Source organism: Phacochoerus africanus, chromosome 11 (genome assembly GCF_016906955.1).
Source record: "Phacochoerus africanus isolate WHEZ1 chromosome 11, ROS_Pafr_v1, whole genome shotgun sequence".
In the NCBI taxonomy this organism is placed as follows: Eukaryota; Metazoa; Chordata; class Mammalia; order Artiodactyla; family Suidae; genus Phacochoerus; species Phacochoerus africanus.
The window spans coordinates 50,099,083-50,125,942 of NC_062554.1; the positions used below are offsets into that span (position 1 = coordinate 50,099,083).

Sequence of the window (26,860 nt, forward strand, 5' to 3'; positions counted from 1 at the left end):
GCAGACCCGCGAGACAGTTAAAACGAGCAGGCTTGCACCTGCAGCTCCTCAGCCTTGTTGCCCACCTCTGCCCTCTTCCTCTCTAGTCCTCGTTTCTTTCCTCTTTCCTCAGACTTTTCTGTTCCATATCACGTTTCCTTTCCTTGAACCCCTCCCTCCCCTTTTCTCGGCCGACTCCCCCGTCTTCTTTTCTCCAGCTCCATTTGCCTCTCCTTTCTGGCTTCCTCTCTCTCCCTGACTCTAGCAGGTTTTACTCGTTCTCTCTTCCCCCATTCTTCTCCCATCCTTTCACTTGTAATGTCCTCTCCCTCAGCCCCACACGTAAGGACTGGCATCTGAGCACAAAGCAGAGGCTAGAAATAGATGCTGCCGCTAGCCTGGACAGCAGCAGTGGGCCAGCTGCCATGTGGGGCCCAGAGGTCAGGGCTTCCCATGGCAGATGAATGAGAGATAGAGGAGCCAGGCGCGGCCAGAGCCCTGCGATCTCGGCAACCCACTGTTTCTTTTCTGAGGGCTGATTGCTCCCTCTACCTCGGTCCATCTCCCCTCTGTTATTTCCCCATCGACCCTGTACCCCCCCCAACCATCTTGACTTTCTCTCGGGCGGCTCGTCTCCAGGTGAGGCCACTTCCAGTCCCGCTCCTCTCTGTCTTTCTCTGTTAGACCTTCCCCACCCCCCTCTCCTTCCTTTGCTCAGTCAGCCCCCCGCCCCATCCCCCAGCTCCACTGCCTGCCTCCCACAACTGGCTCCTCCCTACCTGGATTTGGTTGAAAGCCCAGGGTTGCCTTTGAGGGTCTTAATTGGCTTCTTCCTAGATGAGGCCAGTGCTCCACCAAATTCCATCTGTTGGGCTCCTCCGCCTTCTCCCTCCCACTGCTCTACCCTAGAAGGGGGTACCATTTGGTCCCAGCTCCCAGTGTTTGCCTTGGGGTTAATGTTTAGCCCAGGGCCAATTCCCTCCCAGGCCGGAAGCTGCCTGCTACCCTGTGAGGGGGCGGAAGAGACGAAGACGGAGGCTGTGGGGCTGTCTCCTAGGGCTTATCTTTCTGGGTGTGCCCTGGCCCTGCCTTACCCCCCTTGGAGCTGAAACAGTCATCGTCTCCTCCAGCGCAACTGCACTCAAGTGTTTCCGGGGAATTACTATAAGGATTCAGCCCTCATGGGCCCTGGAATGGCCTAGATTGTGGGGTCTCATGCAGCCCGGGAGAGCGGCATTCCAGCCATGCTGGAAGATGGAATTGCTGGGTTCCCCTACACACCACTGCTCATAGGGCTGATGCATGTGGGGTGGAGAGAAGCTGGGATATGCGGTCTGGAGAGTGTGGGGAGGGACTGAGCCCTGAGGGGCCAGTCCTGTAGAACTGGGGATGTGTGTGGAGGTGTACACACAAGATACCATGTAAATGGGGCGGTATCAGAAGTATAGAAGGAATGCATTTATTTGGCAAATAGTTTTTGAATAGCTGATATTTGAAACACACCGTGGAAAGAAGATAGAAAGCTGTTTAACATATAGGTCCTTCCTGGAGTTTCCGTTGTGGCTCAGCGGAAAGGAATCTGACTAGCATCCATGAGGACGCAGGTTTGATCCCTGGCCTCGCTCGGTGATGCTGTGAGCTGTGGTGTAGGTCACAGATGTGGCTCATCCCACATTCCTATGGCTGTGGTGTAGGCCAGCAGCTGCAGCTCTGATTCGACCCCTAGCCTGGGAACCTCTGTATGCCATGGATGTTGCCCTAAAAAGACAAAACAAAAACAAAAACATGTAGGTCTTTCCTGGAGAAGACAGGAGCCTGATGAGTAATCACCCCGCGTGATATAGTGGCTAGAGGCACGCGGTGTGTGGACTGAGAGGTTCAGACCCTTCCTCTACTTCTTCCAATCCTATTTAACTAGGAGATCTCTGGTCCCTCTGAATCAGAATCTTTGGGTTTGGGAGTCAAGAATCCACTTTTTTTGTGTGTGTGCATCTGCGGCATATGGAAGTTCCCAGATCCAAGCCATGTCTGTGACCTATGCTGCAGCTCACGGCAATGCTGGAGCTTTAACCTGCTGGTCAAGGCCAGGGACTGAACCCAAATCCTCATGGATACTAGTCAGGAGCTTAGCCCACTGAGCCACAATGGGAACTCCCAAGAATCTACATTTTTAATACATTTGTTAGATCGTTTTTCCGTATGGGAAAGTTGAGTGTTAACTGCATCAAATAGTTGAGACTCCTAAGACAGAGGCAGTGTTCTTCATCACGTGCAGCCTGGAGACCCTCCTGGCAACGTGGGCATAGCTGAGGAGGGCAAGGGAGGTGCCCTCTTTCTCTCAAAGGTCTGACTTTTCCTGGGAATCCAATATTTGCCGCAGTGCTGCCTGACCTCTGGCTCCAGCTTCTCTGTCTGGAGCCCTCCTTGCCCCAGTTGGCCTGGTTCCCATCCCTTTCCCAGGGATCTCAGCTTCCCGGCCCTCTGTCTGTCTCCTTTTGACCTGGGCCAGATTCTCTGCTCCTAGCATGGTTACTTGGCCCTTGAGGTCTGAGCAGCCGCCTGGGAATCCTCTTGGCCTTGATTCCCCTCCTGCTAGTGCTGGAGGCCGTGCAGGGTCCCTGGGAAGGAGGGAGATGCCTTAGACAGACACTGGAGCTACTGACCTCGACTTCTCCCCCCGGCACAGTTGAAATGGGATGCGTTGAAACTTCAGGTCTGCTGCTGCTGCCGTAGGGAAGTTGGTGGATGGATGGGTCAGTGAGGGGAGAGTGTGTCTCCAAGAAGTCTCTGGCTGTTCGAGTCTCAGATTTCAGATTTCATCATAACCGCAGTGCCCCTGACACCTCCTCGCCTCCCTTCCCCCACTCGGAGCCCTGGCCAGCGACTTTCCATTGCAGGAAACATCTGCCGAAGAGGCCAGGCTAGGCTGGGGGTTACTGGAGGACGTTGACCAGTACCATCACCCAGATCCTGTAACTTGAAGCATGTGTAGGGCTCTGGCCCTGCCCGCCCACCCGCCCTGCCTCCCCCTCCCTCCTGCCACGGGCGACTCTAACAAAGGAGTTGTTTGCTGGTCAGTGCGAGGAGCACGGGCTGGGAGGAAAGGGGCGTGTGGAGGAGTGGGGGTGGGAGCAGGCCTGGGTGCCACAGCCAGCGGTGGCTGCTCTGCCCGGGTGAGGACCGTGAGTCATAGCGACCAGCACCCGCCCAGAGGAGCGACTGCACTTGAACGGACTGCCTTACGACACAGGGCAGACCAAGCCGGGGAGGTGGACGTTCGTCCTCCCTGGAGTTTCGGACCAACTTTGAACCCCTGTGCTGTGTGTGAGTAACTGGCGGGACGGACTTCTGGACCTGGCTGTGGGGTCATCCTCTTCCCGGGCAGCTCTCCTTGCCCACCAGGGCCTGCCACTCAGGACCCTCACCCGGCCCCGTGCACCTGCCCTGCTGTCGGCGTCCCGGCTGCAGCTGGCCTCTTGAAGTGGCTGTCCCCACCGACCGGGAGGAGGGGCTTCTTACATCCCCTCTGGGTCACCCGCAGTCCGAAGACCAGCCACAGTGGGAGCTGAGTGGAATGAACAGACCAGGCCGTGGGAGACTGGCCGGCCAGCCTGTCCCAAGTATGATGCTGAGCGCACCCTCCCACATGTGAGGTTTCATGCTGGGGACCCAGCTCGAGGGGAGAAAAGGAGGCCAGCAAGGGTCACCTAGACCCTCTGCCAAGCAGGCGGAGGCCGCTCATCTGCGTTCAGCCCAGGCAAGCCCATCTGTTTGCATCCTGTGCGGACAGTAGGGAAGTACCGGAGTCTGAGGAGCCGGGTTCCAGTGGGAGGTGGAGCTGTGGGGAGCAAAATGGAATCTTTGACGGAATCCGGGGTCCTCTGGAGTCTCCTGCTGGAGCAGGACAGCCAGCCTTTGCAGTGGTACCTAAGGAAGCTTGCGGATGTACCTGCTGGCACGGAGCTCTGTTACTGGCCCGCATCTGAGGAAATCCCAGCCGTGAGTGTGCGACCTCATTTCTCTGTGCCCGTGTGACTGTTCTGCTGCACCCCTGTCATTCCCCACTTGGCCCTGACATCTGAGGGCCCCAGATTTGTCAGTCCTTCAACCAGAATTCTTTGACCATTTAAAATGAAAATAGGTGAGCTGTGCCTCACCTGTGGAGGAGGTCCCTTTAAGAGCATGAGGGCACAAGGGAGAGGGTCACCGTCTCCCATGTGCAGATACACGGTGCCGACTCACGTATCTCTGTACTTTAGACTCCAGGAGGCGAGCCTGGCCTGCCATCCACGCTAGCAGCCTGCTAGAATCAGGGTATTTATGTGTAAGCCTGGGTTAAGGAGTTCCTACGCCCCAGCCAGCCCTGGCAGAACTGGCCGACTTCCGAGGTCAGGGCTGGGTTTGCCCTCCTCTGCCCACAGCCACGGCTTTGTTCCGAGGACAGGAGAGGGGCGGCTCTCTCCATTTCCCTCTGGTTGGAGATTATGGCCAGACTCCCCGCATCTCCATCTCGGTCATGTCATCTTCCCTCCACTGGATACGAGAGAAGCAAGGGTGACAGGGTGCTACGCAGAGAACGTTAGCAATGGGAGGACTTTCAGGCTTCAGGTGATTGGATGCCTGATGTGCAGTTTCAACTGAAGGGGCCTTGGGGCCACCTGGTAGGCTGGTTCTCAGGCAGATACTGGAACTTTGTAAATACAAAGACCAACTTGACTGATACAGTTTTTTTTAAGAAAAAAATTAATTGTGGGAGTTCCCATCGAGACTCAGTGGAAACGAATCTGACTAGCATCCATGAGGATGCAGGTTCGATCCCTGGCCTCCTTCAGTGGATTAAGGATCCAGCGTTTCCATGAGTTGTGGTGTAGATCGCAGGTGCGGCTTGGATTCCACGTTGCCATGGCTGTGGTGTAGGCCGGCAGCGGTAGCCCTGATTCAACCCCTAGTCTGGGAACTTCCATATGCTATGAGTGTGGCCCTAAAAACAAAAAATGTTGTAAAGGGCTTAGGACAGTGCTTAGGGCATGGTGATACCTCATTGCATGTTAGCTTAATTGCAGCTCTAGAAGGTCAGTTAGACATAATTAGGAACTTACTGATGATCAGATGGTCAGGCACGGGTTTTCAGTCTGTGGACTGTCCTGCGAGGCCGGGGGCCCTTGCGATTGGCTATCTCCGTGTCAGTTTGAAACTAATGTATGGATCGAATGTTGTCTTCTGAGGTTTCTTCTAGCTATGGAATCATGGGAAGGGCTGGCTTCCAGATAATCATTCCCAGTGGCCCTGATACTTGGTTCAAATACACGGTGGGTGATTTTTTGAAGTTTGGGATTCTCCAGCATACTGTGGCTTTGGGGAAAGGAGCCTGGGGTCTACTTGCAAGTACAACTCATAAGTAAGCCAAAACAAAAGTTTGATTTCAAATTAACTGTGGGAATTCCCATCATGGTGCATCAGAAATGAACCCGACTAGGAACCATGAGGTTGCAGGTTCGATCCCTGGCCTCGCTCAGTGGGCTAAGGATCTGGCATTGCCGTGAGCTGTGGTGTAGGTCGCAGACTCAGCTTGGATCTGGCGTTGCTGTGCTGTGGCGTAGGCCAGCAGTTGTAGCTCCGATTCGACCCCTGGCCTGGAAACTTCCATATGCTGTGGGTGTGGCCCTAAAAAACAAAAAAACAAAAAACAAATTAACTATGGACAAAGCAGTTGAAAGCACTCTCTTCTCTCTCTCTCTTCTCTCTCTTCTCTTCTCTCTCTCTCTCCCTAAACTGAAGTCCTGCTCTTTTTCTCTCCTTGCACTTCCTGAAATACTCCTGTCCACTTTAGCACACATTGTCACCCAGCTTAGGTAGTCAGTGCCCTCGCCAGCGTGGCCAGGCTGCAGCCATTTAGCTTCGCAGAAGAACGAACAGTCCAAAGTTCATTCCATTGTCACCACAGCTATATGCCAGTGGGTTCCCCGGGGAAGTGGGTGAGAAAGTGTAAATGACCAGACCCATCTGTCTACCTGTGTGCGCTCCTGGCATAGGTAGTTCGACAAGATCACATGGATGGCGTGCAGATAGATGTCTGTGTCACGATACCTGGCCTTCCCTGGGTTGTGATACCCATCTTTGTGTGCTTTTCATCCACGGACACACGATCGTAAGCTTGGAAAGAGCAGAATTCCTGTCCGTGCAACTGGCGTATGGATTTTCTGAGAAGGATTCACTAAAGTAGTGTTTGGGTATGAGTTTGCACTGAGGCACCCAAAAGCTCAGTGGGTGCAGGGGCGTCTGGCAGCACAGGCACCCACAGCTCAGTGGGTGCAGCGGGCGTCTGACCCGCTGGGGACCTTGGGCAGGGACTTCTCTTCGGGCTTAGTTTCCTCATCGCTAACTTACAGGATGAATGAGATAGTCTTGTAAAGGAAGGTGTGGGAGTCAAGGTTGGGTGCCTCTAGTCCCCAGGTATGCTTTAAAATTTTCTACTTATGTGCTTCTTTTAGTGTTAGTTTTATGGGGGTTTTTTATATCTTTGTAAAGGTGCCCCCTTCCTGCCAGTTTTATGGAGATATAGTTGACATATACTATCTTATGTTTTATGATTTTTTTTGTCCCTAGTCATGAATTTCAGACACAGCTTAGTGCTATGTTACTCATGATGGTAGCATCTTTGGAGGGGTGCAGCGGGCACCATCATATCCAGGGTCCTGCTGGTAGGCTGGGGAGTCCCCTCGGGCCTCACTGTCAAGGTGGTACTTCCTGCTGACAGAAGGCAGAAGAGCAGTGGCAGACGTGGTGGGCCCCAGGAAACCCCTGGAGCTGTCCCTCCTTTCTTTCTCCACTTGGGATGTCGCGTGAGCCCTGCTTAGTATGTTTGATGTTTTCTCACTGATGGACCCTGGATACAAAGCCGTTTGCAGCATCAAATTCTATCCATGATGCTTCTCCATCCCCAGCCGCCTTTGCCTAACCTGGCCTCCTGGGGTCTCTGGCACAACAGAGCCTCAGCATTGCTCCTCCTGAACCTTCCTCCCCAACCCATGGAACCTGGGAACATCCCGCTAACCCTGGCCATTGTCATGCAGGTGTTAAGCCCCACTTACAAGCAGAGAAATGAAGACTTCCGAAAGCTCTTTAAACAGCTTCCAGACTCAGAGCGCCTGATCGTTGGTGAGTGGGGTAACATGGGTGTGGGGGTAGAAGGGCGGTCTGGGAGTTCTGGGGACGGCATGCAGGCCGCTTCTGACTAGAGGTTCCCCGAGGAGTGAGGATGTGCAGAGCTCCGACAGTCGGGGCTCGGCATGGTCGCCTCCAGAGAGCCCAGCCTGTGAGGAGTCGCTGTCACTCTGGTCTCCGCACACGGCCCAGTGGGGAAGGGGCTGGGGAGATAACGAAGTGGGTGGGGCATTCGTTGAATTCTGTTGGCCTTCCTACCTCTGCCTCATGCATTCCTCTGCCTCTAGGCAGCAGTGAACTTCACATCCTTCATGTTCCCTGTCAGGAGATGCTAGGGACTCCCTTGGCCACAAGTTCACGTGTCTCACACACCTAGTCAGTGGTGGGCGGTTGGGCTGCCCTGGGCTGGTGGGAGGCACGCACGCCTGATCCGTAGCGGTTTGCTGAGAATGCTCGCTGTCCCTGAGCTCTGTCCCCCGTCCTACCACAGATTACTCATGTGCACTCCAAAGAGACATTCTTCTTCAGGGCCGACTCTACCTCTCTGAAAATTGGATCTGCTTCTACAGCAACATCTTCCGCTGGGAAACTCTGGTAAAGACCTGGGCTTGCTCTCTGGGACTGGCCACTTGGCTATGGCTGAGGAAGCTGCCCCTATTTTTGTCCTTTGGTTGGTTTCATGCTCTACCCAAGCCTTTGAATAACACACGAAAGCATTAGTCTGGAAGCACAGGTCCCCTCTACCCTGCCTTCCCCTCTCTCCTTCTTGGGTGTGGAAGCGAGTGTTAAGAGCATCTGCTTTTGGCAAATGCAGGTAAAAACTTGGCAGGAGTATTCCACACAAGGCAGAATAGTAGAATAACCAGGGCAGTGATTGGCCTTGGGACTCAGAAGAACTGGCTTGTACATCTTTTGGGATCTGCACCCAATTAAGCTGTGTGATTTTATTTTTTATTTTTTGCTTTTTAGCGCTGCATCCACAGCATATGGAAGTTCCCAGCTAGGGATTGAATCAGAGCTACAACTGCTGGCCTACACCACAGCCACAGCGACACAGGATCCGTGACACATCTTGACCTACACCACAGCTCACGGCAATGCCGGCTCCCCAACCCACTGAGCGAGGCCAGGGATCAAACCTGCGTCCTCATGGATACTAGTTGGATTCATTTCCACTGTGCCACAACGAAAACTCTCAGCTATGTGATTTTAGGCCAGTCCTTCATTCTTTGCTTGCCTCTGTTTCCTAAACTTATAGAATACAGTGACCAGATGACCATAAGGTCCCATCCCATGTCAGTGTTCTGTAAGTAGCCAAGTCATGATGGGACCCCTGCACATTGATCATGCTGTGCAGAAATGAGAAAGAAAGCTCCCTGGACCAAGAATCAGGAGACCCTCAGGGAGTTCCTTGGTGGCACAACAGGTCAAGGATCTGGCGTTATCCCTGTGGCATGGGTTCGATCCTTGGCCGGGAAACTTCCACATGCCACAGGCATGGCCAAAAAGAAATTGAGAAAGACCTTTTGGCTCTCAGCGAGGCTCAGTCCCCACCATGCTGCGTGGCCTCTGAAATAAGGGGCTTATGGTGATCTCTGAGGAGGTCCCTTTAGAAGTACGTAGCCTGTGATCTGATTTCCTCCATCTGAACTGATGATGCACTGTGAACACTCTGTGCCTGACTATCAATGCCTCTTCTCGCTTGTTACCCATTCTCTGCTTCCGTGTGGACATCAGCTGACCGTTCGTTTGAAAGACATCTGCTCCATGACGAAAGAAAAAACAGCTCGCCTCATTCCCAATGCCATCCAAGTTTGCACTGACTCAGAAAAGGTAAGTGGAGTCTGATCCTGGACTTTCTCCACCCCAAGTCCCTGCGTCTTCCTCCTGGATTGCTGCCCTCCCATCCCATCAACACAGAGGCCGAGGGATTGGGTGGCAGGTGTAAGGTGTCACAGATTGCAGGGCCCACCTCCATGGTAGGCAGGGTGCTTGGCATCTGAGCAGGGGTGAGGGTGGAGTGGCAGAACATGGATTTGGAGCCAGAATACCTGAGTTTGAGTCCTATGGCTACAGGTACGTTATGCGACCTCTCTGAGCCTCAGTTTTCTTGTGTGAAAAATGGAGCCCACAGTACCTGTTTAATAGTCTTGAAGTGACCTCACACACTTGAAAACACTAATAAATTGTTAAGCACTATATGAATGTACGTTGCCTCGTTATGATCAACATAGCTCATCAAGAAGGATGAGGAGTCACAGGAATGGGCTGTCCATACCTGTCGGGGTGCGGGAAATGTGGTTGATAAAATGTGCTGCAGAAAAAACATTGTGATTTTTGACCTTTACCCAGAGCCTGAAGACTGATGGCTCTGTGTAAGCTCCCTAAAAGCAGGGGTCTCTTTCTGTTTTGTTTGCTCTTGTGCCCAAAACCTGTAGGAGAGGCCTCACACATGCTAATATTCAAGTGTTCGTCTAATTAATGAATCGAAGACTGAGAGCATTAGGGGGTTTGCCTTCCTTTGCCCTTGGGCTGTTCCCAGCTCCCACTTACCCACTCTCTGAATGTCGGTGAAGGACGTTTTTTATGGAGGTGAAAATTTCAAACCAGAAAGAGAAGCACGGAGGCAGGTGTGGGTAATATGGTGGGGACTCAGAGGCCCCAGGACTTGGGCCCCAGGATGCTGACTCCTTTCAGTGCACCTGTGCTGTGAGCACGGATAACTGAGAGTCAGCAGTATTTGAGGGGAGAACCAGAAGGTTTTTTTTTTTTTAAAGGAAGGAGCACCACGTCTCCATTCATCTATTCTTAAGTCTTAACAGACATTTCTTGCCATTTTCTCTTTCAATCTAGCACTTTTTCACGTCCTTTGGGGCCCGGGATAGGACGTATATGATGATGTTCCGCCTCTGGCAGAATGCCCTCCTGGAAAAGGTGAGTGCTGCTCATCAGCTCCTTCAACTGCAGGATGCAAACCTGCCTAGAATGTTCTTTCCCCTTGGGAGTGGGCCCATTGGAGCGATTGCTCTTCCTGTGACCTTGGCCCGCTGCGGAAGCCCATGCTTCCTCCTGGTTCTGGAAGTCCCCCCAACTCACGGTGAGTCACGTCTTCTTCTCACCCCTGGTGACCCAGGTGCTGGCGGTAGCACATCCAGCTTCACTGCTGCCTGCAGTAAAGTCCTGTTCCCTTCAGGCACTGCAGCCCCACTGGTTTAAAATGTACTGGGGTTTGTTTTAATCAGGTATAGCAGGACACGCAGACACAGAAATGACTGTTGTGCAGAAAGACGCTGTTATACTCAAGATCCCGAGAAGCAGAGGCCCAGCCTGCTGTGCAGGGCCACACGGGGAAGCACCAGCTCAGCCAGGAGGCACAGAGAGCAAGGGGAAAGCGGGGGCAAGAGCCTTCTTCACGGTTTTCAGGGGAAGGAATGGATGAAGCAGAGTGAGCTGGCCAAGCAGGTATAGGACTGGCTCATTTGAATATTTCATCAGGCTTCAGAGTAGAGAGAATGTCTCCAAAGAGACTGTCCTTGGGATAATTAGTGTGAGAGAGTATTGGCATTGGCCTGGAGTGTAAGGGCTGGAGATAGGAGGTGGTTGGGGGTGTGGGCTCCACATGAGCTGGTAACATAGGGAAGACGGGCTCCCAGGCAGAGGATTTCCTATGTCCAGGAATTAGCTAACTCTACAAAGGGCAGGCCCTCCCCAGTCGGCAAGGCCTACGATGCCAGAGCATCAGAAATAGAGAAAAAAGGAAAACTGAGTTCATCAGCCACCAATTGACTGCTGGAGCATTTGAAGGGCACTGTGAAGAGACAGGGATGAAGGAGATGCTGTGGCTGCAGCTGGCAGAGAACTTTCACGCACTTGTTGGGGGTGTTGAGAAACAGCCTCCCAGCCAGAAGAAGAGACCTAGGAACAAATGAATGCCACATAATTATATCACATTTCATAATTATATACATGACCTGCATACATTTAAATAGATAATTGATTCTAGCCCACACTTATTACTATCTGAAGAAGATTGAACAGATTTGTTATTTAGAATTTCTTCTGACCTGAAAGTCTGTAGCCCTGGTACAAATCCTGGTAACGTAAGTGACGGAGAGCTTCTCCTTTTATTAGCCATGGATGACGGTAACATGATGATGTGTTTGAGTTGCTATGGCAGGTTTGCGTTTTCAGCTCCAATCACTGTCCTTTCTAAATAAGACAGAGGGTCCTCCAGATGGTCCACCATAACCCTCACCAAGTGACTGAGAATTCAGCCTGAGGAACAGGATCTGCTGATTGTGCTTGGCCTGGCTGTGGTCAGACAAGCGGAGCCAGACGGTCAGGGAAGGCTGCGTGGAGAAGGTGGATTGTGAGGACGGGGAGGACGGGGTTTGGCAGAGAGGCACAGATGTCCCAGGCAGGGTGGATGGTGTACAGAGGCGGGAGGGAGGAGATCCAGGTACAGGAGAAGAAGGTGCCTCCTGCTGGCACTGGGAGGGCATCACCAAAGCTGCCACCTCCGACCCTGCAAGCTCAGAGAGAGCCCCAGCCATTGCTGATCCAGGCTGTTCTCCTGAGCAGGAGGAGGAATCTGGCTCATGGAACCCTGCTAGCTGCCTGCTTCTTAAACCATAACTTCAAAGGATGGAGTCAGGGAGTTCACAGTTCACCTGCTTGTGACACAGCAGGTTAAGGATTCGGCGTGGTCACTGCAGCAACTTGGGTCACTGCTGTGGCTTGGGTTCGAGCCCTGGCCTAGGAACTTCTGCAAGCACAGGTGTGGCCAAAAACAAACAGAAAAACACCCAAAGGATGGGGTCAGAGAATGCTCTGTCAGAGCATGCTCAAATTCCCTATCCACTCTATTGGTGGGAATATTCTTTAAGTTTGATTTTTTTTTTTTTTAATTGACTGCTTCTGTTTTTCTTTTTATTTATTTATTTATTTATTTTATTTACTTGTTTTTTCTTTTTTTGGTCTTTTTGCCTTTTCTAGGGCTGCTCCTGTGGCATGGAGGTTCTCAGGCTAGGGGTCTAATCAGAGCTATAGCCGCCAGCCTACACCAGAGCCACAGCAACACGGGACCCAAGCTGTGTCTGCGACCTACACCACAGCTCATGGCAACGCCGGATCCTTAACCCACTGAGTGAAGCCAGGGATTGAACCCGCAACCTCATGGTTCCTAGTCAGATTCATTAACCACTCTGCCACAGTGGGAACTCCTGCTTTTGTCTTTCTTAACGCTTCTTCTTTTCACATCTTAACCCTCCTACCATCTCCTCTCCTCCCAACCCGAGGCTCATCCATGGGCGTCGCCTCCAATCTTCCTTCTTTGACATTCTGTTGCCTCTTTCCTGAAACTCTGAGCCTCACGAGAGCTAACTTTTCTTAGGACATTGCTTCTGAGGAGGACATGTAGACACCTGGCGAAATGAGAAAAACTGGAACTAACACGTGGAACTATAGGCAACCTGATTGTAATTTAAAATAAAGAAGGAGTAGAACTTGACCAGACACTGTAAATCAACTATAATGGAAAAAATAAAAATCATAAAATAAAAATCACAAAATGAAATCAAATAAAGGAAGAACTGAAAAAAAAATAAAGAAGGAAGAACTGAATCACTTTGTACACAGATAATTATCACAACATTGTAAATCAACTATACTTCAATAAAACTTTAAAAAATAAAAAAAAGAATAAAGAAGGAAGCATTCAGGTAGAAAAGAGAGGGTTGGATGCAGTGGCTGACTTTTGAGGCCCTTAAACTGTGAGAATGTAGATTTCTTTCCAAGCACACGAACTGCCCAAATGTGGAATGGACCACCTTTGAGGTCACACCTCATTCTTGAACCTGATCCATCAGGACCTGTGTGGCCACTGTTAGTACAAGAAGTTTCTGCCATGCAGGGGACGCTGGCTGAGGGGCCTCTGGCGCTCATCCTGGGTCCAAGCCAGACATTCTTTGATGGCTCGGGCCCTGGAGCAGCAGCGATTTATGCTGTCAATGCTAGGCCTCGTCCACAGGGGCAAGAGGCGGGCAATTCCCATCCTCAGAGGCCCCTTGGTCCCGCTCTGCAAACCTGAGCTGAGAGAACAGGCCAGGTTCCTGGCTTTGCTAAAAGCCATATTCGTGGGCAGAAGAGGGGCATCTTGCTGAGATCCAGAGAGGAGGGAAGAGGGCATGGGGTGCCACTGAGGCGCTGCTGCCCTCTTGGTCCAGCTTCTCCTGCCGTCAGTGGCATCCAGCTCACCTCAGAGCCTCCGTGGAGGGTAGGGTCCCCAGGAAGGAAGGGTCAGAGCTGTTCTGTTGTCCCCCGCAGCCCCTGTGCCCCAAGGAGCTCTGGCACTTTGTTCACCAGTGCTACGGGAACGAGCTGGGCCTGACCAGTGACGACGAGGACTACGTCCCCCCTGATGACGACGTCAACACGATGGGGTGAGCGAGGCTTTGGGAGGGTGAGGAGGGCTGGAGAGCTGCGAGCTGACATCTAAGTAGGGCTCTGAGGAGGTGAGGGAGGAAGCTGAGAGGGGTGCCCGTGGGAAGCGCCTCCTGGGCCGAGGGCTAGGTAGCAAAGGGCAGGTGGGAAGAGGGAGGTGGGGCTGGACTCTGAGAGCCTCTGGGCCGGGCGTGGAGATGAGCTTTTCCTCAAGAGTGGATAAGAAGCCTGGGAAGAAGGCTTTGGATAGATAATTGATGAGCTCTGACTTAACATCTTAACATGACTGGCTCCTGGGTTGAGGATAGACTGATGGGGAGTGAGGGCAGACTGGCTCAGAGGCTGCTGAATAATTTAGATCATTTTGAGGTGATGGCGGTTTGGACCAGGAGGGTAGCAGTAGAAACAGCAGTAAGTAGTTTCTGAATATATTTGAAAGGTAGAACCAGACCTATTTTGAAGGATTTGCTGATGGATCAAAAAGGAACCAAAGGCGGCTTTAAGGATTTACCGGCTGGAAGCACAGAGTTGTTCTGAACTGAGATGGAAATTCTGTAAGCAGAGCAGTTGCGGGGGAAGATCAGCAGCTTGATTTTAGGCCAGTTGAGTTTGAGATGACTCTTAGCCACCTGACGGTGTCACGACCTGGGCATTTGTGTGTATGGTGTAGAATTCACCAGGAGGTCTGGGCTAGGAACATAAATGTGGGGGTGATAAGTAGCTGGCCATGAAGGTGGCTAAGACTGCCAAGTGACCGGATGGAATAAGAAGAAGAGCTCAATTGGGAGTTCCCTGGTGGCTCAAGGGGTTAAGGATCCAGCGTTCTCACTGCTGTGTCTGGGGTTGCTGCTATGGCGTGGGCTCGATCCCTGGCCCAAGAACTTCTGCATACCAAAAAGAAGAAGAAGAAGTTCAAGGACTGGGGTTGGGAACACTCAAAAACAGAAAGAAGCAGCAAAAGATACCTTAAAGGAACACGCACTGAAATAGGAGAGCTTCATGTCCAGGAGCCAAGGGAAGCACATTGTAAGGAGAAGGGGTATCTCCGTACCACCTGCTGTGGATCGGTTAAGACAGACAGGGCAGCAGAGTGGTACAAGCGTGCTTGAGGTTGGAAGGTAGAGGCTTGGTGGTCATGTGAGAAGCACAGAGGAATAGAGAGAGAGGAAAGAGCTTTGAATGTGGGCTATGTAGACCTGAGCTCAGGTACTGTTTCTGCCACTTACTAGGCGTCTCACTTAACCCTGTGCATACCTACCTAATTATCTCTAAGTTCATGTCCACTGCTTTACTCAGAGTCCTGTGTAAGTTAGATGCTGACAACAATGACGACAACAACGGGGAGATGATCTGTCCCTTAGGGGAGGCTACAGTGGCATCCCCAAAGTGTCCCTGGAAGGGCCCCCACCTTTCCCTCCAGGGGGGAGGTTTCCTCAGGGGTACAAGGCAGAGAAGTTTGCTAGTTAAGATCCCGAATCTGGCCAGTACCACTGGAGGACACTTATGTCCAGAGTCCTGTCCTGGTCACTGTGTGGGGGAAAAAAAAGTTTTAAGACAAATCACAGTCATATTTAGGTAGGAATAAATCTAAGGAGGATGCCTAGATGTTTGATTCACATGGTCAGCTTGGGATGGGATGGGATGGGATGCCATTGGGGAAAAGAAAAAGGTGAAGACAAATTGTAGTCATATTTAGGTAGGAATAATTCTAAGGAGGATGCCTAGAAAAGGTGACTTTGGAGCCAGAACTTTTACCTGGCGGAGGGGGTGTAAGGTGGAAAGAAGGTTTTAAGACAGCAGTTTCAGGGCAGGAAGTGGTTAGAAGAAGGTCACGTACACAGCAAAGCAGCAGAAAAACCCGTCGTTCGGGATGGATAGATGGGTGTGGGTTTCTTAGAATAGTTGGCGGTCTTGGCCACAGAGGTTAACTTGAGTTCATGGTATCTCTTTTCAGCTACTGTGAGGAGATCCCCGTAGAAGAGAATGAAGTGAATGACAGCTCGTCCAAAAGCAGCATAGAGACCAAGCCGGATGCCAGTCCACAGCTACCCAAGAAATCCATCACCAACAGCACGCTGACGTCCACGGGAAGCAGTGAAGCGCCCGTCTCGGTAGGGCAGGGAGCCCTTTGCTCCTCCCCCGTCCAGCAGCAGTGTTTCCGAGCCTCATTAACTCCAGGGACCCCACCCTGGGGAGCAGGTTGTGGGGAGGTTGGTTACACTGTGGTCGGTTTATTCAAGGAGGCCTCCTGGAGCAGATGGGCACCCTGCATCCTAATGCATATAGAATCCAGAGCTGGGTTCTCATGCTTCGGGTATAAGATTTTGTTTGCCTTCTGAGCAGATGAGAACCCTTCCAAGCCCGCTGTGTGCGACTTGCTCGAGGCGGGCTGCTCTGAGGAGCCCTAGGGGTGGAGGACCATTCCAGGTCTTTTTTTCACTGCCATGGTCTAAGGTCAAAGGTGAATATGAGTCTAGGACTGCAGAACTGCTCTCTGTTCATTGAATAAATCACCAGTGGACACTAGTGACTGAGTCCCGAGTGTCTACACTCCATTTTCCTGCTGTGCTAGCCTTTGAGGAAGAGATAAAAATGTGTGATAAGTACTCCGTCCTTTGGGACTTGGTTACGGAGGGGGTGGAAGCTTGGTGAAGGATGTCCAGGGTGAGGTGGCCGGTAGCAGAAAGGGTTCCTAGAATGGGGAGTCTTGTATGCTGGCAGCTGAGGGGTCAGACCACTTGACCTCAGAATGAAAACATCCTCCGTTTGATGCCTAGTCTCCATTTTCAGTCTCTGAGGTTAACTTTAAAGTGTAAAGAGTTGGAGTTCCCGTCCTGGCTCAGTGGTTAACGAATCTGACTAGGAACCATGAGGTTGCGGGTTCGATCCCTGACCTTGCTCAGTGGGTTAAGGATTCGGCGTTGCCGTGAGCTGTGGTGTAGGTTGCAGACTCGGCTCGGATCCAGCGTTGCTGTGGCTCTGGTGTAGACTGGGGCTACAGCTCTGATTAGACCCCTAGCCTGGAAACCTCCATATGCTTCAGGAAGCAGCCCTAGAAAAGACAAAAAAACAAAAATTAATAAAGTGTAAAGAGTTGTCCTGTTCCCTTCCAGGGCAAATGGGAGAATGAATGAAAAACTGCTTATTGAAGCCTGTTAAGCCTCTCCGAAAACAGGGTACTGATTGGAGGCAGGGTTGTTATAGGACAGTGGAGCACTGGCCCCAGGAGAGGACCTGGACTGAAGGAGCTGACCCTGCTCACGTCTGGGGCTTGGCCTGCTATTTAGGGGCGAGAGAAGGGCAGGGCCTTGTGCTGTGGTCTCCTGGAGGGTTTTTTCTCAGGTGTACAAGGCAGAGAAGTTTTCTAGTTAGGATCCAGAATCTGGGCGGTACCACCAGAGAACACTTGTGTCGAGTGTCCTGTCCTGGTCACTGTGTGGGAAATCAGATGTACGCCCAGAGCCCGGATGTTTGATTGACATGGTCAGCTTGGGATGGGATGAGATGCCAGTGGGGGGGGGGAAGGTTTAAGACAAATCACAGTCATATTTAGGTAGGAATAAATCTAAGGAGGATGCCTAGAAAAGCCTCAGCGGGGTAGACCCCTCGCCCCTGAGCTCACGGGTGCAGCCCAGCTCCTGAGCAACTGTTGAGAATGTGCGGGCTCCGCGGCCGGCTCTCTGACTTCCCTTTGGAGGGTAGATCCGGGGTGACGGCTCTGTCTCCACCCCAGTTTGACGGGCTGCCCCTGGAGGAGGAGGTGCTGGAGGGCGACGGGTCCCTGGAGAAGGAGCTCGCCATCGACAACATCATTGGGGAGAAGATCGAGATCATCGCGCCTGTCACCTCCCCCTCGCTGGACTTCAATGACAACGAGGACATCCCCACCGAGCTCAGTGACTCTTCTGACACCCACGACGAAGGTGGGCGTCTGACAGTGGGGGCGGGTGGCCCTTCCTCTCTCCATGTTGAAGGTTTAACTAATGGATGTCCCTGTGCCGAGACTGGAGTCAGTCTGGGATCCTGGTGGAAGGGTGGGTGGGTAACTGCTCTTTTTATAAAAGGTGCACTTGGGGAGTTCCCGTTGTGGCTCAGTGTTACTGACTAGTATCCATGAGGATGCAGGTTCGATCCCTGGCCTCACTCAGTGGGTGAAGGATCCAGCATTGCTGTGAGCTGTGATGTGGGTCGCAGACACAGCTCGGATCCTATGTTTTTGAAGCTGTGGCTGTGACATAAGCCAACATCTGCAGCTCTGATTCCACCTCTAGCCTGGGAATTTCCATATGCTGCAGGTGTGGCCTAAAAAGACAAAACAACAACAACAAAAAGGTGCACTTGTTATAAGCACACATCCCTTTTTTTTAGGTACTTGTCATTTCCTGTCTTTCTTTGCTGGACAGATAACGCTTTGTCCTGCCACCCAGATTAATCTGTCACCGCCCCTCACCTTCACTGTGTACCCCTTCATCCTCTCTGTGCAGGGGAGGTCCAGGCCTTCTACGAGGACCTGAGTGGCCGGCAGTACGTGAACGAAGTCTTCAACTTCAGCGTGGACAAGCTCTACGACCTCCTGTTCACCGACTCGCCCTTCCAGAGGGATTTCATGGAGCAGCGACGCTTCTCAGGTCCGCCCCCCCTGTTCCCAGATGTCCACACCTCTTCCCCTCCTTTTCCTGGCCACCCGATGGCTCAGGGCACCCCCTTTCTGGCTCACACAGTGCCAGAGCTCCTGGGGGCCCTGACAGCTCCTCGTCCCCCCGCACCACAGCTGTAGGCTCGCCCTTGGCACCCCAGACCCTCAGGCCAGGCCCCACAGGCTCCCCGTCTAGTGCAAAGTAGCAGTTGCCACTTCCTGGTCCAACTTGCTATCCACCAGGCACCTTTCACTGTCTCCTTCAACCCTCCAGTCTGCCCTGTGTGCGAGTGTCGTGATCCCCCCATAGCAGTGAGGACCTTAGAACTAAGACCATTCTTTTTTTTCCTGCTTTTTAGGGCCACACCTGCGGCATATGGAGGTTCCCGGGCTAGGGGTTGAATCAGAGCTGTAGCTGCTGGCTTACACCACAGCCATAGCAACTCGGGATCCGAGCCACATCTGTGACCTATATCACAGCTCATAGCAATGCTGGATCCTTAACCACTGAGCAAGGCCAGGGATTGAACCTGAAAACTCATGATTCCTAGTCAGGTTTGTTAACCACTGAGCCACAACAGGAACTCTGAACTCAGAGCATTCTTACATGGCCAAGATCAAACAGCTAAGAAGGGGCTGAGCTGGGGTTCAAACCTCGGCTTCCCAGGGCTGATGCTTTGCACCCGCATGCAGCTGTCTCCCCCACCCCATAGCCCCTCGCCCATGCTCTGCCACCGCAGGGACTCAGCTGCCCCAAGTCTGAATCTGGAAGAGCCCCTGGCATCAGTGCACCTCTCTGCCAGGAGGAGGGACGTGCTGAGGGCATGGGGAGGTCGAGCCTGGGTGGGGAAGACTTGTTCCCAAGGATCCCAGGCCCTTGTCACAGTAGCTCCAGTGTTGCCAGCACCCCCGTAGGTGGCCCCAAGACCTCCTGCCCCAGCCCAGAACAGTCAGCATTCTGGAGCCCTGGGTAGAATCTCAGCAATGCGACAATGAACCTCTTTCTGCTTTGACGCCCTCTCCTCTCCCCCGGCCCCTGGGCTCCTGTTGGCTTCCTTTGGGGGCCAGGCGCTGTCAGTACAGTCAAGAGAAGTTCGCGAGGAGGGCAGGTCAGATTCGGGGACAGCGCGCCCCCTCCCTCCCTCATTCCGGGCCCTTCTCTCCCCCCAGATATCATCTTCCACCCATGGAAGAAGGAAGAGAATGGAAACCAGAGCCGAGTGATTCTTTACACCATCACCCTTACCAACCCCCTGGCTCCCAAAACTGCCACCGTCAGGGAGACACAGGTGAGCCGAGGGCAGAGGCCAGGAAGAGCGACAAGCCTCTGTTCTCTTGTGACAGACAGAGGATGGCATTAGGAGGAACTTGCTGGGTGCCCATGGTGTCTGACCCTGAACAGTATAGCATTTTCCACGCTTAGATGCCACCGCTTCCCGAGGCCCTGGGTCCCCCATTCGGAAGTCAGGATTGGGCTAGGGGGAGCCTGGGACCAGGTGCCTTTCCCATCCTGCTTCTCCTCAGTTTCGTCCGGTGGCCCTTTCCTCCCCACAGACCATGTACAAGGCGAGCCAGGAGAGCGAATGCTACGTGATCGACGCCGAGGTCCTCACCCACGACGTGCCATACCACGACTACTTCTACACCATCAACCGCTACACTCTCACGCGCGTGGCTCGGAACAAGAGTCGACTCAGGTGCCCTGTCCGCACGGCCCGCCGAGCAGGGTGGGAGCGGGTCCCTGGGGCCCCTGGGTCCTTCTGTCCCGACCCTGATGGGCTCCTGAGGAGCAGCGGTTGGGGGGGGGGCGGGGGGGGTGGCTGGCTGTGCAGGCTGCTGACATCCTTTATTCTGCCTTCGTTCCGAAGCCTCTGAGGGCCCTGCTCCATCCCGACCGTTCATGCTTCTCTCCGCCACACCTGTTCCCCTCTGTGTGTCTTCAGCTAAACTCTTTAAACAACCTGCTGTTTATGGATCATCTAGTTTATAAAGTGCTGTGTAGGTTCTTCACCTGCGTGAACTGGCTTCTTTTTCTTTTTCTTTTTTTTTTTTTCTTAGGACCACATCCAAGGCATTTGGAAGTTCCCAGGCTAGGGGTCGAATTAGAGCTGCAGCTGCCCGCCTATACCACAGTCACAGCAATACCGGATCCTTAAGCACTGAGCGAGGCCAGGGCTCACACCTGCGTCCTCATGGATTCATTGCCACTGCACCACAACAGGAACTCCTGAACTGGCTTCTTTAGCATAACCCAAGGAGGTAGATGTATCCTTATTTTTCAGATGGGAAAACTGAGGGTCATACAAGTTGAGTAGCTTTGCCAAGAGTCAGAAGTGCTGGATCCCAGGTCTTAAGTGCAAACCTGTGCTCTTCCCACCATGCTGGGCATGTGGCAAGTGAGTTCCTGCGTCTTCCTGCTGGGTGGCGAGGCCCTGGCCAGCAGGAGTCCCCTTGCATTCACTGCTTTATCCCTAGCACTCAGCATGGGCCCACACATGCTAGTCAGAAAATATCAGTTGAATGAATAATTCGATGCTGTGCGTGGGTCCAGCCTTGTGCTGGGCCCTGTGGTGTGCATTTAAGGAAGGAAGAAATTTAGATCCTGACATTTTAAGAAGCTCATAGTCTGAAAAGCCAAACACACACCCACATGAAAATAACTGGATTGTATACCTGTACCTTAGACCTAATTCTCTTGGGTGTTCAGAGCAGAAATTTATTCATGTCATTGAAATAAGACAGGAGTTTAGTGGATGGCTACAGAGATCTCTGGGGAATCAGGAAGACCTGAATACCCACACTTCAAAAAGGGCCTGATCTTTCTCATCATCCTAAAAAAAAATTTTTTTTGTTTGTTTTATTTCTGTGCTGCTTTCTGAGCAACTCCTCCTCCCTTCCGTTCCCTCCCTCCCTCCTCCCCTGTCTCTTCAAAGGCCCCAAGATCCTTCCCCTCCCAGTGCCTGGGTTCCTCACTTCCATCTTCTCTGGAGGGTCTTCCCTTTGCATGTCCTTTTTGTCCAGCTCATGCAGAGGTAGCTGGTTGATCCCGGCTGGACCTTTACAGAGAGATGCCCAGTCTCAATCCAGGAGTCGATTGTCAGGTGGGGGGTGAGGTGGCTGTCGGCAGAGGTTCATACACATCAGGCGGTGGCTGGGGTGGCATCCCCCTCTTCCTCCTGAGGGCAGAGCAGGCAGCCTCAGCCGTGGGGAGCATAAGCTGGGAGCATCTAGTGACCACTGAAGACAAACCTGTGGCAAGGCAGAGCTCTGTGGCTGCAGGAGCAGGAGGAGCCGATGCCGCAGGCCCCAGGGTGGCAGGGAGGCTCACGGCAGGGGAGAGAGTGCTGGGGAGAGGAGAGGCAGGATCCGGGCCAGTAGCTGATGACGCTTTCAAAGGTGGAAGCCATGAAGCCTGAGAGTCTCTGGACAAAGAGAGAAGAGCTTTGGGCTTGGGGTCAGAGCCCTTCTTGTTAGTCTTTGGTCTGCTTACAAATCCCTTCTATAAAATGAGGATAAATTCACTATTTCACCTACCTCAAGGGGTGTCCGGGCATCAGACAACACTGTGGATGTGAAAGAGCTTTTAGCCTGTGGAGGGCAGCACATGTGAGGCTGCTTTGACCTGAAACCTTTTCCCTGCAGAGGAGGGTCTGCCACGGAAACAGCTGATCTTGTTTCTGGCTTGTTCCCCAGGGTCTCCACAGAGCTGCGCTATCGAAAACAGCCCTGGGGGCTAGTGAAAACTTTCATCGAGAAGAACTTCTGGAGTGGGCTGGAGGACTACTTCCGCCACTTGGGTGAGCCCCCAGCGAGGGGCGGGGGGGATGGAGAGACAGAGGTGCTGGAGGGGTCTCACAGGTTCCCTGAGTCTGCCCCAGAGATGGATCCAAAGTTCATGTGTTGAGACTCTGACGGTAACTTTCATGGATCATTATCATGAAGGGATCCATGACCCCCAAAGATGAGCCTGAGATCTAGACACCCTGTGGCAATTCTGTTAGGAAAAGCAGGTGGCCTGTGCAGGGAGATGCGATGTGCCCCACTTTGCATACAGCCAGACGTTTTGGGAGCCTTTGTCTCTTGACACTGTTGAGGCAGAAGGGGGCCTTGGGGTGGGCTCAGTCCCAGGATTAATTCCTGGGGCTTGTGGGCATTCCTGAGTGACCCCTGCCCTCCCAGGCAATATCCCGGAGTCCAAAGTGGGAAACCTTAGAGAGGGCTCGGCGAGGAGCAGGCAGAGTTGCTTCTGGAGGCCTGGGTGTTGGCTTGGAGGAATGGGCAGATGACCTCTGATGTGGCCTTTTGACCTTGACAGAGAGCGAGCTGACCAAAACGGAGAGCACCTACCTGGCTGAGATGCACAGACAGTCTCCCAAAGAGAAGGCCAGCAAGCCCCCGACGGTGCGGCGGAGGAAGCGTCCCCATGCCCACCTGCGGGTGCCGCACCTGGAAGAGGTGATGAGCCCCGTCACCACACCCACGGATGAAGATGTGGGCCACAGGATCAAACACGTGGCAGGTGTGCACCAGGTGGGGTGGGGGTGTGGCCCAGGGCTAGGGGCTGCAGCTGCATGCTGGTGCCGAGGCGCCTGTGCACGCTCATTTTGCAGCTTGGGGTAAGCTATGTAATTGTCTCATGACTCATTAAATCTGAGGCTCTGAGAGTTCCCGTCGTGGCACAGTGGTTAACGAATCCGACTAGGAACCATGAACCCCATGCTCAGTGGGTTAAGGATCCGGCATTGCTGTGAGCTGTGGTGTAGGTTGCAGACGAGGCTCAAATCTCGCATTGCTGTGGCTCTGGTGTAGGCCGGTGGTTACAGCTCTGATTAGACCCCTAGCCTGGGAACCTCCATATGCCATGGGAAGCGGCCCTAGAAAAGGCAAAACAACAACAACAACAAAAAAATCTGAGGCTCCGGATGCTCATAAGCTCCTCGGGCCCTGCTGAACCCCTGTGTGTTCTCTCCTGAACAAAACTTGCCTTTGGGTTTCTGCCTGAGCTCCGTGGCTCCCTGCCTAGGTTCAAGCATGCAGCTTCCCATTTGGGGGGAAATACACCAGGGAGAAGCCAAAGCTCATACCCCCCCCAGGGCATCCTCATAACTCGAAGGTCAGGGGGCCCAGTGGCCCCCCTCCCTCAGCCCCTGCCCGGCAGTGGGCTCCCTTGATGTGTCTTCCTCTTCCCATCAAGCCGTTCACACCCTCCTGTCTTTGCTCAATCAAGGAAACCTGCAGCCGAGACCAGCTAAGCCAGGGTTTCCAGGCTGAGCTCTGCACCTTCCTGGGCATTCATCAGAGCAGGACGGGCCGAGAGAAGGAGAGCACCAGCCTTCTGTGTCCCGCAGCCTGCTTCAGCCGTGTTTCACACTCGGGACTCCTGACTAACATTGCATTTCAGTAACCTGACTCTCAGAGGGCACATGACTTGCTCAATGTCACGTGGCCAGTTACGGCTAAAGCCAGAGCCAAGAGTCTCTAGTCCCCGCCCAGCACTGTTGCCCTTCCACAGCTGCAGGTCGCTTTGCCCTGCATCTGGGCGTCCTAGCTGCAGAGGTCAGGTTACTTTCTCACTTGTTCAGTGACTTTCATGTCCTCGTTGCCTTTGAGGAGCTTCCCTTCTGCTTTCAGGAGGCTGGGTCCACACATCACTCCGTTGCTGCCACAGCATCTCAGACAGTTCTGTTCATGACCAGCGTCCCATCAGCTGTCGGGGGGACTTGTGGGCCGCGTAGTGATGGCCTCTTCCTTCTCCCCACAGGTTCCACGCAAACGCGGCATATCCCCGAGGACACCCCCAGCGGTTTCCACCTGCAGAGCGTGTCCAAGCTGCTGCTGGTTATCAGCTGTGTGTAAGGGACTCCAGGCTCTCCTCCCCCCACCCCCACGCCCCACTTTCCCTTTCTCGCCTGCCGCCCCCTCCCTGGCTGTCCTCCTCAGGCATGGAACACCCTCACTGTTGTCCTTGCTGCTCTTGGCCTTGTCCTCTCGTTTCTCTCCAGATCAGTTGCACTCTCTCTCATTCTTTGCCTCTTTGCTGCTTTTCCTCTGTTTTATTCAGCCCTTGCTATATGCTAAGCCTTCAAGATGCAGAAGAAAATGCTGCCGGCAGCATCTGTGCCTTTCAGGTGCTCAATTTCAAGTGGGTCAGACAGACAGGAAGTTCATGATTACTACACGGTTGGATATATGCTAACACGGAGATGCTACAAAGCCCATTTTAGGAGCCCATCCATTTGTTTGTGACAGATGTTCCAGGGGTCTGCCCTGACCCAGGCATCAAGACTGTACACTTGGAGTTTCCATCGTGGCGCAGTAGTTAACGAACCTGACTAGGAGTCATGAGGTTGCGGGTTCAAGCCCTGACCTTGCTCAGTGGGTTAAGGGTCCAGCATTGCTGTGAGCTGTGGTGTAGGTTGCAGACTCGGCCCGGATCCCGTGTTGCTGTGGCTGTGGTGTAGCTGACAGCTCCAATTTGACCTCCACATGCTGCGGGAGCGGCTCAAGAAATGACCAAAAGACTAAATAAATAAATAAATAAAAATAAAAACAACAACAACAAAAAATTAAAAAAAAAAAAAAAAAGACTGTACACTTAACAGGGCCCTCACTTTGGCAGGGTGGCCAGACAAAATCAATGACTGCGGTCCAGGAAGAGCGTATGCTTGTTATAATACAAGCACTATATACTAACTGCCATAATGCCATAAAACTATGCGTTCAATAACTTGCATAGAAAGCTGCTGGGCTAGGGAGAAAGTTTGTTGAAAGCAGCTTGAGGGTATAAGATGGGAGGACACGGCTTACTGAAGCATGAGCCCAGAGTCTGCGCAGGACTTTCATAAGCCTTTTTGAGCAGCTAGGGTGGCTAAGGGCAGGCAGCTCCTCCACTTGGTTCAGCCTGTTGTCTGGCAGCCCAGCCCTTCCTGCTGTGAGATCATGGGACACAGGTGCATGAGGGCTCAGGAGCTGCCCAGATGCTGCTGCATCTACCAGGTATGCACCAGGCACTAGGCGTCTGTAGCTCCATCTTGTTGCTGTGACTCCCATCCTACCCCCAGCCCTCCATGCCTTCACCAGAGCATTTTCAGAAAGGCAGAAGCAGGGGCATAGCCCTACCTACCTATAGGAAACAGGGAAGGAAGCCCTGGAGTGACATGGTTGGATTGTCACTACCTATAGGAAACAGGGAAGGAAGCCCTGGAGTGACATGGTTGGATTCACACTTTAACATTGTGGCTCAGCAGTTAATGAATCTGACTGGCATCCATGAGGACCCAGGTTCGATCCCTGACCTTGCTCAGTGGGTTAAGGATCTGGCGTTGCCGTGAGCTGTGGTATAGGTCGCAGATATGGCTCGGATCCAGCGTTGCTGTGGCTGTGGTATAGGCAAGCAGCTCTAGCTCTGATTCAACCCCTAGCCTGGGAACCTCCCTATGCCACGGGTGCAGCCCTGAAAAGAAAAAGAAAAAGAAAAGATCTCTGACAGCAATATGGCAGCTGGAGTGGACAAGAATGGCCTGGAGGCAGGGAGGCCAGGAGAATCTCGGCAAGAGTGGCTGTCAGGCTGAGGCGAGGGGCTGAGAGATCCTAGGAGGTGAAGGCCTGGTTCTGTAGCGAAGGAAGATGACTTTCTGATCCCCATGCCCGTAGGTGGTGGTTTCATGGACAGAAATCTGGAACTTAGTGAAAAGGTGTCAGAGACGATGCAGTCAGTCCTGAATGTCCCTGAGTTGCCATAGGTTGTCCCGGTGGAGGTGACTGTTGTGGATGTGGACATGGAGTTGAGGAGAGAAATTGAGACTGTGGTCGCTGATTTATTTGTCGGTAGCATCAAAGCTATGGTGGGATGAGGTCGTCATCATTGGAGGAGAGTATGGAGAGTAGAAAGGAAACGGGCTGAGAACAGAGCTGGCGACCCCTTAGGGAGAGGGGCTGGCGAGGGTCGTGAGGAGGCTTTCTTGCCAACTTTACTTGAATATGTAACATAATAGTGGACAGAAAATCCTTCTGACTATGGCATAAGAAGCCAAGACATTTTTACAAAAGTAAATACAAAGACAACTGTAAAACCAGTAAAATTCACATTTAGCATCGTGGTATTAATGTGAGTCGTGTCATTGTTAAAACGAAACCACTGGAGTTCCCATTACGGTGCAGCAGAGATGTATCTGACTGGCATCCATGAGGATGCAGATTCGATCCCTGGCCTCGCTCAGTAGGTTAGGGATCCAGCATTGCCGTGAGCTGTGGTGTAGGTCGCAGATGCAGCTTGGATCCCGTGTTGCTGTAGCTGTGGCTCCGATTCTACCCCTAGCCTGGGAACTTCCATATGCCGCAGGCATGGTCATAAAATACACATACACAAAAACGAAAAAGTTGAGACTTTTTAAGTGGTGAGCCAGGATTTGTACCCAGTGCTGCGGGCCTGCATTCTTTCTTCCCCTGAGTCCTCATTGCTCCATCCATAAGCCTCTGTCATAAAGTGATCTTTGGGCCGAGAGAAGAGAATTCCCGCAGCCTCTGGCTGACTCTGCATTCCCCACTGGGTCCTCTTGCCACCTCCCCATCTGCGAGCAGTCCTGGCCCATCCCTGGGAAATCTCAGCTGGTCCCCTGCCTCCTGTGGGCTGTGGCAAGT

The 26,860-nt window shown here is 52.8% G+C and overlaps 1 protein-coding gene across 9 annotated transcripts in view; it reads left to right on the plus strand.

The window, feature by feature from the left end:
- The window catches only part of GRAMD1B (GRAM domain containing 1B), a 197,759-nt gene that overhangs the window by 162,984 nt on the left and 7,915 nt on the right, over positions 1 to 26,860 (plus strand). For 6 of the 9 annotated variants that reach the window (XM_047754196.1, XM_047754191.1, XM_047754192.1 and 3 more), the window contains 13 exons: positions 7,053 to 7,137; positions 7,634 to 7,737; positions 8,881 to 8,976; positions 9,997 to 10,077; positions 13,468 to 13,583; positions 15,539 to 15,695; positions 17,318 to 17,507; positions 18,069 to 18,212; positions 19,391 to 19,509; positions 19,775 to 19,917; positions 21,914 to 22,017; positions 22,536 to 22,739; positions 23,982 to 24,072. In XM_047754196.1, the coding sequence (XP_047610152.1) occupies positions 7,053 to 7,137; positions 7,634 to 7,737; positions 8,881 to 8,976; positions 9,997 to 10,077; positions 13,468 to 13,583; positions 15,539 to 15,695; positions 17,318 to 17,507; positions 18,069 to 18,212; positions 19,391 to 19,509; positions 19,775 to 19,917; positions 21,914 to 22,017; positions 22,536 to 22,739; positions 23,982 to 24,072 (1,634 nt within the window). The other 3 variants (XM_047754195.1, XM_047754198.1, XM_047754200.1) reach the window with 3 other exon arrangements.